Source organism: Pseudoliparis swirei, chromosome 21 (assembly GCF_029220125.1).
Source record: "Pseudoliparis swirei isolate HS2019 ecotype Mariana Trench chromosome 21, NWPU_hadal_v1, whole genome shotgun sequence".
Taxonomy (NCBI): Eukaryota; Metazoa; Chordata; class Actinopteri; order Perciformes; family Liparidae; genus Pseudoliparis; species Pseudoliparis swirei.
In genome coordinates this window covers 8,664,628-8,684,497 of record NC_079408.1, presented here as the reverse complement: position 1 = coordinate 8,684,497, position 19,870 = coordinate 8,664,628, and the positions used below count along the sequence as shown (strand labels likewise).

Below are 19,870 nucleotides of genomic sequence, written 5' to 3'. Positions count from 1 at the left end.
GAAAATAACCTCCCATCAAATATTTACTTTTGGACAGAGCTAACCAAAAGGTTTTCTTGTTTCCAGTCTAACCTTTAGTTATTCATGTAAACATAGAATAAAATAAAACAAAAGGGGAATACATATACAATAATGTCAGAAAAAGTTCAGGCTGGACAAACAAATCTGCCTCTAATTACTCATTACTCATGTTTATTGACGTAATAAATCAAGTGAGATGTAGGCTCATTTTTTCTTCTTTACGATCGGACTTCTTTTTGCAACCAGAGGAGACGCCCCCTGATGACCAGTGTGTTCTAGGTTGTTTGGGAAACAGATTTGAACTTGTTTTCTAGAATAAACATATAAACATATATCATACATGTCCTGTGCATTATTCTCCTTCAGCATGCAGTCAAAACAAGCTCTCTTTGTCGCCCGGCCCGACTGCTTTCTGCCATTTCTCTCCCCGCTCTGCACTCCCCGAGGTCTCCCCGCTCCCCGTACCGAAGCTTTCACTGCATCACCTCTCGACCCGCGTAACCACATTTCCCCCGCAGTGCGTGCCGTGTATTGTTAACCTTGGCATCATCAGTGTGGTAGTCTCGAGACGCTCTCCCCTCCCCATCCTCTGTCCCCTCTACTCTCTGGTTTCCTCTTCCGCCAGTGAGACAACAGGATCAGGTGATATTGATCAGACACACGACTCTGGTGACAGAAGGCTCAGTTTGTGGACAGACGTGTCGTATTCTCCTCCAGCCCTTTTGTGTGTGTGGATATGAGCATGCAGGAGACATGTTCTCTTTACTTTTTACTGTAAAACCAGTCAATCCTCTGTGTATCCGACATGTGTTAGACTCATCCGCATAGTGAGTCACGTCGTGATTGAAAAACAATTATTTCGACCATATGTTGTGCACTATGCTCACTTTTACATCCTGAAATTGACAAGCTGAGGAGATGAGGTAATCCTATCCGTACGTAATGATAAAAAAAAACTCACCGCTTCCAAGTCTTTTCACTACCTTCTGTCTCTTTTTATTGTGAAATACAGTGCAGCACGCTCTGGAAGAACGAATGGCAGGTGACTGGCTGCAGAGTTCTGAATTCCCTCGATGCTCAATTCCATTTTTTTCTTTTTCACCCCTGCAGCGAAAAACCCAGCGCTTTCTTTCTGCTTTTACTGCGTTGAGGTAGACCAGATCAAAGCGTCTGAGAGCAGCAAAGTTTTATCGCCCCCCACTTTTTATTCACTCATTTTTCACAGATGATATCCTGCATCTGCTTCCCTCAAACGGTGTCCTTTTTGGCAGCCGTACTCAGCAGTCTGAGTTCCCATAAAGTGAGAAGTTATAAAAGTTGTTGACGTTTTGAGTACACTGCTTCTTGTCTCATGCTGGTCTATCAGTTGTATTTTGTTTTTACGCCTAACTCAGCATCTCTCGCAAAATGCAGCTTCTCCAGTGAATAAAAGAAGCCCAATCCTTTCCTGTCAGCTCTCTTTTCTTAAAAACTTTTGGGAGGACTCTTTATCCTTTCCCAGCAGTTTGAGCAATTTTTACGCGAGCCAAATCCACAATATTCAAAGAATTGTCTATTCCAATCCATATCATAATTTGGTTTTCTGAAACAAATCTGATGGGTAAAGAGGCCCCCATCTTCTGAGGTCGCCCAACATAATTGAAGCTGTGACCTATTTTCATAAATGCTGCTTTAAAAAAACCAATAACAGCAAAGGTCCTGGATTGGATGCATTATCTGACTCAGGACATGATGTCAATGCACGGAAACAAAAGGAACTTGGACATAAATATGAAACTATTACTTTAGCTCTGAACAGTCTGTCCAGCTCCACTCCGCCTTTTGTTGGAAGTGGATCCCAACTTGACAAGCGGTCCTGATGATAAATGGTCCAAATTAATGCAGGAGCCATCCGACCAGAAAATGCAGCATCAGCATAGCAGAGCAATTAAGTCCATATTAAGCAAAAAAGAGACATCAAGTGCCAGGATGATTGCTGTTGTGGTGATGGGACTCGACCTCAGCTACTTCTGCTTCCACAGGTCTCCTCTCAGACGGTTAGCATGAACTGCTTTTTTATGTTTTACAGCCACAGCCCGACTTTTCTGTTTCTCTGTGCAGGTTCCAAGCCATAAACACAGAGGAGGGAAGTTAAAGTGGAATGTACATACCTTCTCTCCAAGATCACCTTTCGGTCCATCTTCACCCAAATCGCCCTGTGATGAAATCACACAGGGGAAATCATACTCTGCCCATTGATCGCAAGAATGCGTCAACGCCGACATAAACGAGACGGCGGGGAATGGAAAATAAAAAAAGATATTGAACATGATCATCAGATTGTTTGAACACGCACAACACACGGTAGGCCTTCTGTGATTGACTGCCGTGTAAAACAGCGTAATGGATGCTTGAAAGGAAAAAAGTGCATTGTACATGCTGAACTCACTTCGGGCATCGCACATGGTTCAAATATGATTGCAGGTGATGCACTGAAATACCCCAACGATGGATGGTTTCCAGACAATTGATCTGAAGGAGCTAAAGTTCACTGTCCTTGCACCTTGAACTGAGATGGTGAACAGTGCTCAACCTGCTGATGGATAACTTCTCATTGCATCTTGTGTTCAGAATTTGAAGGTGACCAAATCCAAGGATTGTGTCCCTGTGGAGGATACTATACTCATGTCAGGAGTTCAAGGAAATGAGCCTCCTGAAACAAGCTCTGTGCTTCTCAAACAATCAGTTTTTATCAGTCAGAGGCTGGCACTGCTTTCTTGAATTTGCCTTGTGGCTCTTCAGATGGCACTAAAGCCAAAAACAATAGTTTCTGTTAACATATTTGGCTCCTTTCTACATAAAAGCTAATCGTACTTTGGCGTGAATTCCAGTGCTGTCGTTGGCAGTCTTCTGATTGTCCATCACTTTTCATGAATCCACATGGTTTTAAATTTAAGCTTAAACGATTGTGAATCATACAATGAAAAGCAATTCCAACCATTTGAAATCAAAAGCTTGTGTCTTTGTGGAGAACATTAACAAGGAACTTTAAAAAAATGAGCTTACTGCAACAAGCATTACGCTTGACATCAGGCATTCATCAGTTTAGATGCATTGTTACTTTTTAATCCATCCATTGGTTCGAGGTTACAATGGTGACCAGCAGGGAGTCCCGGCTGAACTAAACTAAGCCCAAAATTACATTTTAAAAATGTGTAGTATTTGAAGTCTGGTATTCCCAGCGTGAGGGAAGGGACTCAACATGAATACGAAGATTGGAAATAGATATTTAACATATTCCAACAGAGCAATAGCTTTCTTCTAAAATACCCAAATAATGGATATTCCCATTTCTTGTTTGTAGAACTCTTCAAAAGAAACAAATGGTGGAAGGGAACATCAATCTTTTGGTTGCTCGACATGACCAAGGAATGACAACATGGCTTCCTGTTGACCGGATTGACCTGAACTCACGCCGAAGCAATTTCCTCTCGATGTAGTTTCTCTAACTGTACATGGAGCCATGATGTGCCCCCCACTCTCCACAGAACACGGTGCTGCTCCTTATTACAGTGAATCCAATGTGTTAACAGTCGGGAATAAGTCTCTGCTTTGAGGAAAAACTCAACAACTGAGAGCAAGAGCCCGAAAGGCAGTTTTGTGGTCGATGAAGAACAGTGAATCATTACCTCCCTCCCCATCTTGTTCTACTATTGATGCGGTCAGTGTTCAATCACCCCCCCCCCCCCCACTCCCCAACAGCTGCTGTCCAACAACAGCAAATAATGGCGCTATTACAATTAGGGAATGGAGAGAATAAGGCTATTGTGTGGGTTTTTTGGTCTTCTCCGAGGCCTGGAGTTGGAGAAATTGGGTTCTATTTTGTGAATTATTGATTCACTGGTGGCCAAATCTCAGATGAGTGTCAACTTTGAAGAAAAAAAAACGAAGTGGAGTTGTGTGTAATAAACATGAGGGATGCCCTTACGCATGCCGGGATATCCGTGCCAACGATAATGCCAACAATAATATTTGGTGATCTGAATTAGCACTTTACCTTTTCACCTGCCTCTCCCATTTCACCCTGTTGGGAGAGAAAGCAGAGTATGAAACCCGAGGACGCTCAGGGGGAGTTATGTTCAGTTGGAGAATGACGGCAGCCACTCAGGATCGTATCTGGGGTTAAATTCATGATGGATTAAGGAAATGATCCTGCGTTATGGCTGATTTCCCCCCCAGACAGACCCCCCTGAGTATCAGTCGTGTAGAATTTTTAAAACTTGCACATTCCTGAAATTCTTCTATATCAACAGGCCAGAATCCTACCTACAATTTAAATGAATCAAAACCTACATGTAGGTGCCGTTATCACATTTTATTCCGTACATAAATATTGTCTTCGTATATATTGCCAAATACAGATCGTGTGAACATGATCTAACAAAGATGACATTTTTGTATAATCTATGTTTTCTAAATAAGAAGAAAAGAAAATAATCTCATTATAATGCAGAAAAAGAGATGGAGGACAAGGATGACATTTGTTAATCCAAACTGAAAAAGAAGAATAAAAGATTATTGTGAATTTACAAGAATACGAGCTGACCTTAACTCCGGGGACACCGTCCAATCCTGGGATGCCAACATCGCCCTATGGACAGCATAACATGCACACAGTGGTACTTAGTGTGCGGTATCAGCAGCGTGAACTCTGATTTAAAGTCAGGGGATGCAAAAAGCTTCACATTTTGTTCGTTATACAGAGATTACCTTTAACTTTACCACGTGTGTCGTCACAGGACAGGTGTCGTGCATTTGTAGGCCAGTTGAGCAATATGATATATAGTGTATATTACTGCAGTACATTGTAAGGAATAGACTCTCCACATAGTGCTTGACAGCTACAGCTGAATACATTTATTGCAATTCTCAAAGTCTTAACTGAAAAAGCCGCAAACTAAATCTGAAAGTAGAGAGGATAAACAGGCTGATTAAAAGCTTAATTATCTCTGGTCTAGTTCTGAACATGAGCAGAAGAAGAAAGCCAAGTCCATCTGATTAATGGCAGTTTGCCGCGCATGTCACCGAGAACCTCGGTCCATCTGTTGCCAAAAACAATTAACCTTGCGACCTTTGCAAATCTACCACATCATTAGCCTTTCGGAAGAGTAGCAGCTATTTCTCAAACAAGAGAGACAACTGTAACTGAATGACGCTGGTTATTGTAGCCAGAATGGAGAATCTGTCATTTAAATAAAAATACATGTCAATCGGCTGCTTAATACTCGCCATATTGTTGGGAAAACTGGATGATTGAATGCACTTTTATGACATGTTTTGCTCACAAACTGTGTTTATTTGTATTTCTTTCTGCCTTATTGTTTTAATATTCTTGTTTTCATGAATTATTGTGTATTATCTGTGTGTAGGGAGTATTCCCTCAGCTACACACTCGTGGTGAAACTCTTCATAAATACTGGAATCATGTACTATCTATCAGGCCACATGTGGGATCCATTGACATAATGGTGATGATATATCGGCATATTGATGATGGAGTCTGATTAAAAAGCCATAAACCGGCGCTGATAAGGTTTGCCTTAGTAATCATCCCCTCTCGGTGGATATCTATGTCGGATCTATACGATGTCTGCCAGTCAACCTGCCACTGCTGGCAGAGCAGCCGTTTCTGCTTGAGACTTCAACTTTCTGCATGAGCGACGGTTACATACCATAACAGATTCTCTTTTATAACTGCATTGCACAGTACCGGCGTTCTATTTCATGCTGGCAAACCAGACTCCTTACACAAGTGTGGAATTATGCCTTCAGCTTTCGCCGTCTCCGTATTCAGTGTGGCTTCCACTCTGGTTTCTATTACAGCCATGCGTGCCTCTGCGCACATCTCTTTATAAATGCATGCTTGAGATTAAGAAGATGGCGCCTCTCATGTCATGTCTTCTCCACTTTTGTTTGCTCTGGAATAAACATCCTTTCGCCATTATAAAACACCTGCAATGTGTCTTCCTTATTCGGTTTGAGAATGAAATGCAGGAATGAGTGTGAGCAGAGTCACAGGCGACCGCACTCTGTGGTTGAGACTCGAGGATGCAGCCCACGGGGATTTCTCCCAAATAGGATAGCGGTTTGAAATTGTGAGAATGCATGGCAGAACTGCTTTAATATGAAAAGTGCAACACATGGCCAAAAGGACTGATGAAAAACTCTAAGTACATTAAAGTCAGTCTTTTGAACCTAAAATACTTTCAGGTGTGGAGGAAAGTTCGCCTTTTGAACTTTTTATGTGTATTATTTTATGAGGGAAGCGTTAAACTGTGTTCAGGCTCCATTTTGTGGGGCTGTTCTATCTCCCATAAAAATATCCATCTGACCAAGACAGCTAACCTCTTCTTAAAAACCTTTATTGATAATATTTTTTTTAAATGACATCACGCTTCGCCTGCAAATCCTCTTGCTTGATTCTGAATTTGGATTCAGAAAACTAATCTAAACGTCTAGTATAGAAATGTGTGCAACAATCATCAACTGTATTATTTGAATTTATCTTTATATGAAGTCTCACCTTCAGTCCATTAACACCTGGGTTGCCAGGAGGCCCGAGGAAACCCTGAGAAATAACACACACAGGGGCCTTTAGGTGTTTCATTGCATTAAAAAATCACACTGTATGTTGCTTGCATAGAAAATGAACATTGCAAAGAGATGGTTATCAAACATTTACAATAGACAAATGACAATGAACTTTTGCTGTTTAAAGAATAGTCACAAACTAAACGATACCACTATACCATAACATGTTGACACGCACAGAAGTCGGGTTAAAAGCAGACCGGTTTATTGTTTCCAACCCCACTTCCGTGTGTGCTAACCTGAGTAAAACCTGGCCAGAATAAATATTTTAAAATCTGCTCTGTTATGGTTGTCACAGGCATGACTCTGGTGTGAGAGAAGAGAAAGGGAGTCCACGTTTTATATATACTAGCTCTTCTGTTCGCATGTGTTCCTTTGACTTAGTTAAAGCAGATGATTTAGACTTCGAGGTTGTACCGAGCATGCTTTAATGAACTCCTGCTCCCTTGCATTGCGGTTTGCTTTTGTTGGCTATTTGTGCCTCTTCGTCATAAAAATGAATAACTGTTACCGTGGTCACATTTATACATATCTCAAAGAGGAGTGAAACAATGGAGCGGAGACGTAATGAAAAAGTATTTTCTTTAAGTAATCCGTTATACTGGATATAAAAAAAACACAACATGGGATGAAGGAGAATGGATCACATAAAGAGAAAGAAAATACATTATGTTCCTATTACTAAATGTATAAGTTCAAATATATGATTCACACTCTACTTTTTATCACGTGACACCAAATCAATCAGCGAGGTGATTCCCCTTGAATAACTGTCGACACGGCCCCTCTGCTAAACGCAGCGCTGCACCGGCAGCAGATCGGGCCGAGTCGCCTCTGGGCCTGGCTTATGAGTCATTAACACGGCGGTGTGTCATCGTTGACCCCTCCACACACCCCCTCCTCCGCCGACGGGAGACGTTGCCGACAGATGACAGCGCAGACAGGAAGTGTCCGATTGGGTTACACTGAACAAACACTGGCAGCTACCTGATGGCTGGATATGGCTTACATCTGTTCCCCACATCAGCGCCGCCGGGGACCCGGGGCCTGTATCGCAGCGCTTAGCTCCAGGTTCTCTGTTCTCTGTCTCCCTCCTCGTGTTGTTCGAGCCTTAACGCTCCTCTTGTTCATTTACTTGCCCCAACTATGGCCCTGCATCGCTAATCTCCAGGTAAACGTGGAGAAAAGCGCGTGTTTTCACAGCCAGTTGTGCAGTTACTATCAAATCCAAAACATTATTCTACTGCTGCAGAAATCCTGCTTGGATTTATGTTCAAATTTCCACCTTTTAATCTCTTCTAAATCAGGTCGTCTTATTTTATTTAAATGAAAAGAAAAGTAAAAAATGTAAACAAGAAATGATTTTCTCTTGACTTACTTTCACCCCTTCTGGCCCTTCAGGTCCCTATAAAAGAGAAGCGAGACAAAGAGAGCAAGAGAGTTGAGGAGAAACGGAACAAAAAAAAGGGTCCATGTCAAAAATAATACGATTTCCACAGCCAACACGGTCGCAGCAGAGAGACTGGCACGGCTTCTGGTCGGGTTCCACACAGTGAGCACACACCCTTCGGGCTGAACCGAATCACAATCGATCCCTTGTTTTACTTTCCGACAAAGACTGAAAATCCCCCTGTGCCTTCTTTTCATTGAGCTTTAATATAAGCATGAATCTCCAATGAGTCCATGAAAAACACAATCTCGTACGGTTTCATCTTTCTTGTTGATCTCTATCTTTATTAATGTTAGTGAGTCTGGCTGCTCCACACTCTCAGCCTGCAGTCCCACACACAGAGAGAATCATCACCTAACTGGGGGAAGGCCCCCCAACATCGCTAACTGAGATTTAACTCGACGATAGATGAGTCCGGGAGGACGGTTTCTATTTCCAACCTGCTGTTCACCCCAGTAAAACTGGAGATAAAACCCTCCGCCTCCTCCACCAGAACCTGGACTGCTGTATGACCTGAATGAGAAACCAAGCTGAAAGTTAGTTTACTTCCATTTTGGCTTCACAAGTCTCAGAACTATTGCAGTACGGCGGCAGTTCATCAACACCGTTGCGCCTGACTGTTATGACACTCATGTTGGCCAACGTGAGTGTCATCAGGATCTACAGCCAACGGTGTTATTTGGCTCATCACTCTCAGTTGAGTCAAGGCCGAGCAGAACTTATACCCCAGATTTTCCTCACTTGAATCACGTTGATGCAGTTTAATTGGAATGACCTCAGATTTGGTCCCCTGATGAGTGTAAAAGGTTTGCGTACCTGTATTTGAAAGTGGTCAACAAGGACACATTCGGGTCTAAAAGTTTGACTGCACCTTGTTCGAAGAAGACGTGTCGGTTGCCCTGCAGCCGAAGAACCAACAGATGCTTTTTCTGATAGTAAACAGTTTGTTTTGTTTTTGTTGATGAAACAAGGCGATCAACCAAGTAACTGAAGCTCTAGACTTTCCCATTCGCAATTTCCATTTCCCATTCTCACATTTACAGAAATGGCCCACACAGTTACAGTTCATTTATAGTGAATTCCATCTTATAACAAAAAACCCTCAATGAACAACTTTCATTCTCCTAGCCGACCAAGAAAAAGGTTTTCCTCCCGCTTGCCTTTAAAAGTCTTTGTTGGCTATCCACAGCAGGGTTTGGTAAACATCTTTATGACCCCCTAGGTATGTGAGAGCATGTGCCACTCGCCTGAGCGCTAATTAGCTTGGCTACATCTGAGAGCACTCAGGAGCTACTGGCTGAAAAGGAGATTGTTCACAAAGTCAAGGGCCCTTGAGGAAGTCTTGGTCCTGGCACTTTAGTGCTCAACGTTGGGTCCTAGAAAATTAAAATGGAAAATAATCCAAACGTTTTCATTTGAAAGGAGAATTTTTTTCAACAAAAAGTACTCATCATGATAGCACATGCTCAGCATACAGCACCTCAGCTGCCTCATTTAATATGCATACAAGAAGAAGAAAAAAATCTGCAAATGGGAAATATCAACAGGACGTCTATTGAAGTCGAGCAGCCGAGCGCAAATACAAAGCGCCGAATGTTCGGGGCTTTCATTCACGACTCGGAAATGACAAACAATGAAGCATTTGGCGGGTCCCTTCCCACACTCGGGCTGCAGTTGAACCCTCAGCCACTTGAAGAACTACCAGAGTGTGCATTTCTCGCTCAGCATTCACAGGGAAACTATGTTGGCTGATCAAAGCCCAGACGAGCTTCATGTTGGAGCTTTCTGTCCAAAGCCTCTGTTTAACTTAGAAGGTCATTGAAAAAGCTTTGCAATACAGCACGGCTATTTACATTAATTTAAGGAACCTTCAGCTTTTTAGAAGTAGCAAAACATTGGGGCCATCACTGTAAAGATTTCCGACATGTGTGCTTTATTTAAACTGTGTACATGACTTTTCATTTCGTAAGACCTTTCAATCACACTGTTTTTACTACTGCTGTAAACAAAGCACCAGCTATATCGCAAGACTATGTCACTCATGGACCACCCAATCAACCCAAATGTTAACTAAGAAGTATTTCTAAAATGCAGTGTATCTCCTTGTTTCTCATTGATTTCCAGTTTCCAGTGGAGTGTGTGTCTATTTTATCCAAAATGACAGCGTTGACTACTGTAGTATGGTCACCTTTATCGGTTGCAGTTGCCATTAAGGCCTCTAAGTAATCCATCTGGGGCTCTGAATAAAATCATTCTTTTTTAAAGCTGATTCTGATATATTTTAGACTAAATACTAAACTAGATATTCAATATTGTTAGGATTGAGTATTTTCCACCAGGGTCACAAACTTGGCACTCTGGATGAATCGTTTGCTCTGGAGACCAAAGAAATAGAGAAAATCAATCAATTTGGAAAAACTGACGAAAGAATGGAAGGAGGTTTTAGTAGAAAATATGTATCTATATGAGAGTGTTATAGCTCAGTTGTAAAAAGAAAAAAACTGATTTTTTTACCAGACAAAAATACTTTTTGCGCATTGATGTCAACATTTGCCACACGATTCTTTGAGTCCACAGAGTATGTCCGAAACCCTTTACTCACATCTTTCCTCCTCATGTTTGGCTTCACATTAAAAAGAAACTTAGTCAAGGACACCAACATATTATAGGTATGCCTTCATTATACTGGCATATAAAGTCTATTAAATCCCTCCCTCCCTACATCCACGGAATGAAAGGGACGTATAGGTGGGTCAGCAAAATAAAGAAATTACACCAAAATGTAGACAGGGGAGACTTTTCTTTTAGAGTCTTTTTGAAGCAAAATCAAGTCCCATATGAAAATTGTGTGCAAGGCTGCAAGCCACTTTTATAGAGATGAAGACCCTCTTAATTTACCCCAGAGAGACCTTATGGCACTGATGGTTTTGAATTTAGTCCTGAAAATATTTCCTTCTTCTTCCCACCTCGCCCCTCCCCCTCGCTCCACAACGGCTTAATCCTTCTAACCAGCACCATATGTTCTGGAAGGCTGCTGGAAAACTCTGGTATATACTTCGGCCTCTTTAACAATAGCATATACATCAAAAACACTGCGCCGTGTCAAGTGGGCGCTAGCTCCTTGAGCACCATAAAAGAAGAAACGGTTGGGAAAAGACCGACTTCAAAATCCCTACCTCCAGTTGACTTCTGATCTAAAAGGGCCGATCAAAGATGATCCTTTAAGCTCGCCGTACAAACTGGAGCCCATCAGTCTCGTTGCTTATGCACATCGAATTCATATGGATTTCCAAAGGCCGATCAAGGGTGCGAAGTGGATCTTTGTGTCCGGATGGAGAATTCTCTTTTTATTCCTTCTCCAGAGGTTTAACAACCCACATTATCATTTACAGAAACGTCTCTCTCTTATCCATTGTCTTATCATAGCAAAACAAACTGCTGCTGGCTGGAAACAGAAGCTAGGAAACTCCACCGTGTTAGAGCGGCCATGTCACATCACATCTCTTTACAACCTCTGAGACGTGCTGATCTCACGCTGCTTTACGGGGGAATGATTCCTAAATGATGGCATTGCTCCTCGTTAAAAGTGCATCAGTGTCATGCTGTATACTCCTAAAATGTTATGCTTTATTTCAAGGAATACAGAGAGCGGCGCACATTTTCTATTCAAAGCTCTGCGCGAGGCCTCTCAGCTCTTTTTTAATGGGATTCAGCATTCATTTTTGGGAGAAATACTCCAGCTGCTGGCATGAGAGGTTGTAAAAGCACTGGAGAAGTATGTGTGAAATCTGATGCAAATTTGACTTTCTAATTTGACCCTTAAAAAAACACGCTGCTTCCACAGCGATGAGCACAAGGGGGGATAACGGGTAAAACGTATCATTAAAGCCAACAAAAGCTAAAAATGGCAGCAACATAAAAGCAGAGAGTGACATTATTAGCATTTTCAGCTTTAAACTCTCACTCTCCAGTTAATGCGTCTTTCTAGTCACTTTAAGCCTCACCATCCTTCTTTTTCTCTGTCCATTTATTTCCAGTCCACCTACTTTTCCCACACCTTGGAAAGGGTCACAGATGTAATCAGAGATGAAAGCGTGTGATAACACCTCCTCTGTCAGCTTTACTTACTCTCTCCTGCAGTTGTGAAAAAAAATTTTCACCAAGACTCTTCTCGTGTCACGTTTTCCGTCGTAGCTTTCTCTGGAATTTGGCTTGACCTATTTGCCGTAGCTTTTACGAGGGAACTTTAATCAAATGCTTTATTTGTTGAACACCACAAGTGGTATCCAATTGCTGTTAACTGGAAGAGCGTGTCCCTACTGTATAAGGAGTTGTTCTTGGAGAAAACAAACGCTTTTGCACCAAATGTGTCTTTAATTATTCACCATATTACCCAAAAACCTTATGAATATCTCGTAAATGGAATGCACATATAAAAAAATTTGCTTTGTATTAAAAAACAACATTTACAAATCAATAAACTCCATTTAACTGCAAAATCCAAATAAATAGTGTGTTTTTCGCTAAAAATACAATAAATGACAATACATAGTTTTACCAATTTGTCAGTGTAACAAAGGCAGTCAGTGAAGACCAATACCACAGCAGACAAATAGGTTTGAATGAAAAAGTCAAAGCAACCTGCCTCCACATGACATGAGCTACTTAGAGAGTAATATCCGTCATAAAAAAAGGAAAACAAGTCTGTATGGTTCAAGTTGAGCTCTGTCCAACAGGCTGTTAGCTTAGCTTAGCATAAAGACTGGAAACAGAGGTAAACAGCGCGCCTGGCTCTGTCCCAATGTAACACAATCTGCTTCCCAGCATCTTTAAAGCGCTCTAATTACCACACATCTTGTTTGTTTCATCCGGACAAAAGCTGAAGCATACAAATAACACAAAAAGGAATATGGTTGGGCTTACCATGAGTCCTGTATCTCCAATCTGCCCCGGATCACCCTATATAAATACAAAACAGCCTGTTAATGGAGGAGCAGTGGGCCAAGTCTTCCTTGGGAAGTTGCGAATGAAAAAGACCATAAACAGCATTCTGACTGAACCAAGTCAAATATTATGGTGAAAAGATACTGCATTTTCCACAATATAGTTGAGTTCCCCATTTCTGTGTGTGTTTTAACAGCCGCTACGGTGCAACGGGGCCATGTTGCCAAATAGAGCTCAGCATTGTTCCTCTCCTATAGCGTCTTGGCTCTGAGGCATTTCATCATGCTGTGACACCTGTAGCATTCACTGTATCTGTCCAACTACCGGGTTCTGGTCTCTGCTTTCGGTTAAGGCCCGGCTCTTGGATGTGACTTTTTGAAAAGAGACATCTGCCACGGCCAGATTTATATGCCAAAGCCACGCTTGAACATTATTCTTTTTTTTTCTTCTTTTTTCTTTTTTGAACTTTGTGACGTTTACTGGGCAATTTTTGCTCCCCTCCGTCTATGGCACTCACAGTAGGAGAAATAAATCATGGGAGAATTCAAATTTCTTGGAAAAAAACAACAACTATGCAACTGGAAGAACTGAAAACAATAATCATCAAAAGCTTGGAAAGAATCAAATAAACAACACTTAATATTTTTGCACTCCCGCTGCGAACTTTGCCAAGACAATAAAGATCAGCTGGAGTACTCAGACGGTTTTATGGCGGAACATAATTGACAGGCTTTTCTGATTCTTTTTTCACTCAGGGCGAGATCACATACATTAGTGTGATGCCAGTGATAGGCTTAAAGACATGGAAAATATTACGTTATAATGAAAAACAACCAAATAAACATAAATCCATACAGTGAGGCACTCTCTTGGGAGCATATTCATGGTTAGCTTAACACATCAGGGCAATGAACGCCAATGTAGTTGGTCTCGTCGTCATAAGAACGCTTGTCATGGGATTAAACCCTCCCAGTCAAATTGAACAAGAGTACATAAAGAGCTGAAGTTGTTTTACTCTTGGAAACAATGCAGGATTTTTTAGAGGAAAAAGAGGCCCCAGAATTTTACTGATCCGATGCCATTTTCATAACACACTGGCTGCAAATATTTGTTCAGTTTATCCAAATTTCCTCTTAGTCAGGTACAAATATCAATACTCACTGCCAGACCGGGTACACCTCTGGGTCCATCTTTCCCCGTGTCCCCTGGAGGCCCCCTCGGCCCAGGAGGTCCCGGTGGTCCGGGTGGCCCAGGTGATCCAGCTTGCCCTTGATCTCCCTGTGCGGCAAATGAAAAAAAAAAACATTTAAACATCAATGTTCTGTGATATTGTTGGATCCACTGAGACTGGAGCCACCGCAGTTAAATGATAATGAAAAGAGAGTTGCAGAATAATCCCGTGGGTGGCTATGGGCTGCCTCCATTCATAACATGGAGGAGAGTTTGCATTCTAGGCTCAAACTAGCAGACAAGATCAATATGATTTATAGCTAGAACAGTAATTCCCTAAAATCAAAGCATTCCAAGATAGACCAAATTAATTTAATAAGATTTGTGCATTTGGCACCAAAGAAAAATTGTGGAGCTACAACGATCAGGGTGAATACACTGATAACATGTGTTCCATTATTCTACTGGATTATAAAAAAACCTCTAAGAAAACCTTCAACAATCCAACTTGGAAGAAAAGTGCTTGAAGTAATGCCAGCACAGTAATTCATTTGACCTTAATGAAACCTAGATTTATATAAACAGATTTCCATATTTCCCTTTAGCAATAGATTGAAAGAGTACTTATGACAGATCTTTCAGAAGGCTTGCATGCAAACTGCAGAATGCCCAGAGAAACGTGATTCAGTGAGACTTGGCACGACAGAGAGACAAGAGAGAGGACACAGCCACTACCTTAATGAGCCGTCGCTTTATGAGCTGCTGGTCAGCGGAAAGAAAGCCATGATTGATCTTAGGGAAGACCATCTGAGCAGGTGTGTGAGGTCAAGAAGTCGTAGGTCAGAGGTGAGAGAAGGTCGAAGAAGGATGAGGTCCCAGAAGAAGCAGGAGGAGGAGGAAGAGGAGGAAGGCAAATGCAAAAAGAAACAGATTTTGTTAGCAAGGTCTTTGTTCATGAACCCAGTTCAGCGCCTTTATACATGGAGGGAGAAATCCACACTTTTCCAGCACAGAGGTGGTTTGCTTCGGAAGTCTGGGCTTTTTTTCTTGGAGCCAGGACCCGTAATTACCACCTCAGGGGTGTGAGGTCGCCACAGTGGGCGCGCAGACCCCGGAAAAATGGGAATTCCTCCTGCTCTGTGAAAGCGCTGTCATCATCTTCATTGCGCCTGCTGCTCAGTCAGACCCCGGCAGCGGCACACTCTGACACCAGCGTGGTTGACCTTCTGCGTTGAGGTCGATTTCCCACCTTGTTGCTTTCAATGCATGCAGAGTTCCGCTGGTGTGCATTGGCATTAAGTGGCTCATCCGTTGCTGAAAGAATCCTAAATCCAGAATACCAAATTGGTGGATTGAAGGATTTGTGGCAAACCATGGGCATGAGCTTTAAAAAAACATTTTGCCACTTTGATTCATCATCAAGTACTCCTCTTGGAGTTCCTTCCATTTATTTTAGCATCAATGGACGCAAGCCAGACCACATCTTCTAGTTCCAGTCAGCTACATATTTCTTGGTTGTAAAAAGCCACCTTTGCTTTAAATAGGGGAACCTGGCATTAAGCATGGAACAGAGATCTTGAGTGACTGGTCGCGGCAGTGGGGGAAGAGGATAACGATTGACTGGCTGTGATTAATTCAATGGGCTTTTTCTTGTGCCTAACCCATCAGGCTTTGAGACAAAGCAGCCGACAGTGATTTATTTACTCTCAGTGGGTGCCGCGGAGGGGTCGGACTGAGCAGCTAGGACGCACCACCGCCGACAAACCTTGACAGTCAGGATCTGATTGCTGTGCAAAGCAGCCAGCGTAGGGAGACCAGGCAATCCCTAAAGGGACAAACAGCAGAACATGGCACAACACACGCATGACACTCAAACACTGGGTGGACAACAGCAATTAAAGCAGGAAGAAGATGCATCCTACTTCTAAATATGCTCACAGGCGGTATAATATGGGAAACACTTTAACATGCATTCAAGGGTTTTTCTTGAAACCTGCTCACATCAAATTTAACCGTCACACTATTTGGTTTGAGGACCAGACATTTCAATTCAGACATAAACATGACATTTCATTGTAAACATCCACCATTTAAACAAGTCGAGGCAGAATGCATGCTGCTAACGTAACCATTTCCCGTTGTTTTCTTCCAATAATACAGACATTTGGCCAGAAGATCATCTGAGAACGGACTTTGAACTATACATCATGCTGGTAAATTTAGGAGCTGGGGATTTTTGGGGAACATGATGGGATTAGGATGTTCACTGGCAATTCAATCAAATGGTTTCCAATTCCCTCGTCAACAACAGTGATGACAGATGTGAACTCATGAAAACTGAACATGAGAAGAAAGCATCAGGACTTTTTCTTGTGAACAGGAGACAAATGTAAATCGCTGGATGGTAACTTTAATCTGAATCCAGAAACACTGACATACCGTCAGCCAAAGCTGGTTTTGAATGTTATACTCAAATATGTACACTTTGTTTAGTTTTATTGACTGTCATCAATCAGTCTTTAATGGTGTATTTTCCGTACTTAAACATATGGATTTTGTTGTTCAAGCTTGTCAAGGTCTTTGATATCGATTCATCTTTTACAGACATGTTGCAGTATTAATGTCCACTGAAACATAAATCGACCGCTTGGAAAACCCCTCCTACGAACATTACTTGGAAAATGAAAGCCTAGCAAGCGTAACTAGGCACGGCAGAGCTGTCCAGCTTTGGGTTATTGGGCTGTTATTAGAGTGATACTCTGCATTTACAGGGTTTGGATGTTGTTGTCTTATTTTCTTAGCTTTCCGAAACTAAAAACACAACAGAGGCCTTATTGTTTTATACATTACTGAATAAAAAGAGAAAGGTGGACGACGAACGCATGAATGCTTTTACCTTTTATGTCTACAGAAGAACATGTAAAGATTCTCGCGTGATGGTTGTACATTGATTTCATACTCTCTTGTTTATCTTTATGCTGCAGGTTTTGCTTCACCATAAATAACCAAGCAGAATTAACAGTATTTCTCAAAGACTGGCACGCCAGCATAAACATGCCCTGTAAGAGACCAATATCCCTTCATATTCAAGTTGAAGATAAAATCTGGCCTATCCAAACATGGCTTTGGTGCCATCACTCTTAGTTTTCCAAAGATAATTCAAAAAGCATGGCTCATTAAGAATATGGCTTTCAAGCCAGGCAGATTTAATTCCGCCCTGCAGCATAGCAGAGCAATACTCTTACACTGGAGACAATAGCCATGCTGTGTGTGTGACTGGGATTGAAGTGCAAACATTCCCCAAGTTACTTACAGCCTCAAACATCTTGAGGACAAAGAAAGGAAAACAATAACTGGATTATGGTCAGGGGGAAAGAGACTATACAAATAGTCCAGGCATGACAATCCAGTGTGGTGCAGATGCAGGCTGACGTATGTGAAGGCTCTCTGGGTTGTGTCCTTTTAGCTTGTGCAATGGTTTCAATACATTGCAAATACTGACAGACACTCAAGAGAAGCAACCCCACTGACAAATGTGTGTACAAAATGATCATCTGACCAAAAAACATAGTTTGATCTTTTTTTCCATTTAGAAGATGAGAGTAAAGTGGATAAAAGTCTGACTAGGTGTGTGTCAGTGCTCACCCCGCATTGGCTCTGCGCTGATGTCTATGTGTGAGAATGGTAGTGACAAGGCGGTTGACAAAGAATCCTAACCATTCACAGATTGATTTGTTTTGCTTTTCTCTCCTCGAAAGCGGATGTCGGTTATTTGGTAAGGAGCTCTATTGCTATGTATCTGCCTGCAGCAAGATGACTGCAACTGTAGTCAACAAAAAGCCAGATATGAGGACAATCAGCAACAGCCGTCAATAGACACTGGCCAGAACCAGCATCTCCGCGACCACACCAAACACAGAAAACATCCCAACCAAATGCAGGCGGAGGCATTTTCTGAATCACTATATGTGGAGGGGATTACCAGTTCTGAGCACAGATGGCTTTAATACATTTAGGAGAGGAAGAGTACATTCATTTAAAGCCTCAGATTTGGCACCAATGTGATTCATCACATGTAGCTCGAATAAAATACATTTTAAGGTCTCTTCTTGTTCACGCATGAAAAGTAAAATCCTGGAAATTACAGTCCATAATCAGTCTTTTTATTTCTGGAACAACATTGCAAATTCGTCAAATCCCATAATGTGATAAGTTAAGTACTGGACCAACAAGGTCTTTTAATCACAGGAATGTTTCCTCCAGCTGACCCAGGACCTGACCAACCTTTGCCGGACACCTGTAGCTTGTGCATATCTTACACTAAGACCACACACCTTTCTCGTGCCACACAGTCAGTAACTCCTGTAAATAATATCCCACCAGTGGAGCTCCGAAGGTGGCCACACATTTGTTTGTCAAAACTAGCCAATTTATTATTTGTTGTTTGCTTAACCTTTGGCGTTTGGATGTGGCCTTTGACTTTTAGGGCTGACAAATGGCTGACCCTGACATGTGGGGGAACAGGCAGAGGAAGTGTGTGCCTGTGAGGCCACGTCTTCGGCCACGGAGACTACGGGGTTTTGACTTAACCTAAAGACAAACATATGATATAAGCATGCAAACACAAGTACTCTGTCCTTTGAATTTGTTAGATGTAATGTAATTTGGTAAACTGTGCTGTGGAGGGGACACATTCTTAACATGCTCTTTTGTTTACACATACCTTGTAGCGAAGGACAGCCTTATCCCTCCCCCCACAGAACTATATAAAAAAAAAAACTGAATGAACTGAAACTACTGTTGTGTTTTTGTGTTTTTGTTTTTGTCTTTGTTGTGTTTTTTTTTTAGAAGGAACGGGCTAGCCAGCTGGGCCCTTATTGTTGAGTTAGTAAACTTAAAATACTGGGTAAATGAGATCCTACGCTACAACCTCCATATGGGTTTAATAGCCTCTGTGCACACAATACTTAATTTCTAGCGGGATAGAGTCAAGGTCAGGCAGTCCTCGTCTCCTTATGCCTTCATTTATTAAGGAAATCTCTCTAATACTGTTCCACTAAATGTACCTACTAATCTAATGTGCAAAGTCAATATCCCATTCTGGGGAGGTAATATCATTTGCTGGGGACCTAGACTGCTTCCATGCCCCTGTAGTCCTTCATATGTGACTGTGAGTGTGTGTTCATTTGTACTTGTTAGGGGACAATTCTGCTGTAATTGGAAGTTAATGAAATGGTTTCTTGAAGTGGACAGTTTATGTATTTACTCTACAAGACAAATAGGGTCTGGCTGGTCCCTGTTACAACTCTTTCAGCCACACTGCTGTTTCAAAATGGTAAATCACTTGACTGATAGAGACAGATGACTCCATTTCCTAGGTTAAAAGGGTACAAATTATGACCAAAACCAAAGAAATTCTATCCAAGCAGCAATAGTTTACTCAATTCAGCGAGTGAGCAAACATATATCTGCTCTAGCAGTGATTTAGTCTTTGTAACTAATGATGATCCAAACATTTTCATATCATTAAAATGAACTAATGATATCATAAAGCTTGTGTACTCGTAGATTGTGTTAAAGTGTGAAGCCACTCAGCAAAGTTCACAGAGATTTGTGACCTCTGTCATTTGAGGAGTTCTCCAGATGCATCGCTTT

General features: G+C 41.8%; 1 protein-coding gene across 1 annotated transcript in view; it reads right to left on the bottom strand.

The window, feature by feature from the left end:
* The window catches only part of LOC130211897 (collagen alpha-1(XXV) chain), a 152,789-nt gene that overhangs the window by 21,644 nt on the left and 111,275 nt on the right, over positions 1–19,870 (bottom strand). Inside the window, exons 7-14 of the mRNA XM_056442933.1 lie at positions 14,951–15,022; positions 14,207–14,323; positions 13,025–13,060; positions 8,030–8,056; positions 6,584–6,628; positions 4,607–4,651; positions 4,058–4,084; positions 2,172–2,216 (exon numbers count right to left, since the gene is read on the bottom strand). Of these exons, the coding sequence (XP_056298908.1) occupies positions 2,172–2,216; positions 4,058–4,084; positions 4,607–4,651; positions 6,584–6,628; positions 8,030–8,056; positions 13,025–13,060; positions 14,207–14,323; positions 14,951–15,022 (414 nt within the window). The remainder of the gene's footprint in view (positions 1–2,171; positions 2,217–4,057; positions 4,085–4,606; positions 4,652–6,583; positions 6,629–8,029; positions 8,057–13,024; positions 13,061–14,206; positions 14,324–14,950; positions 15,023–19,870) is intronic.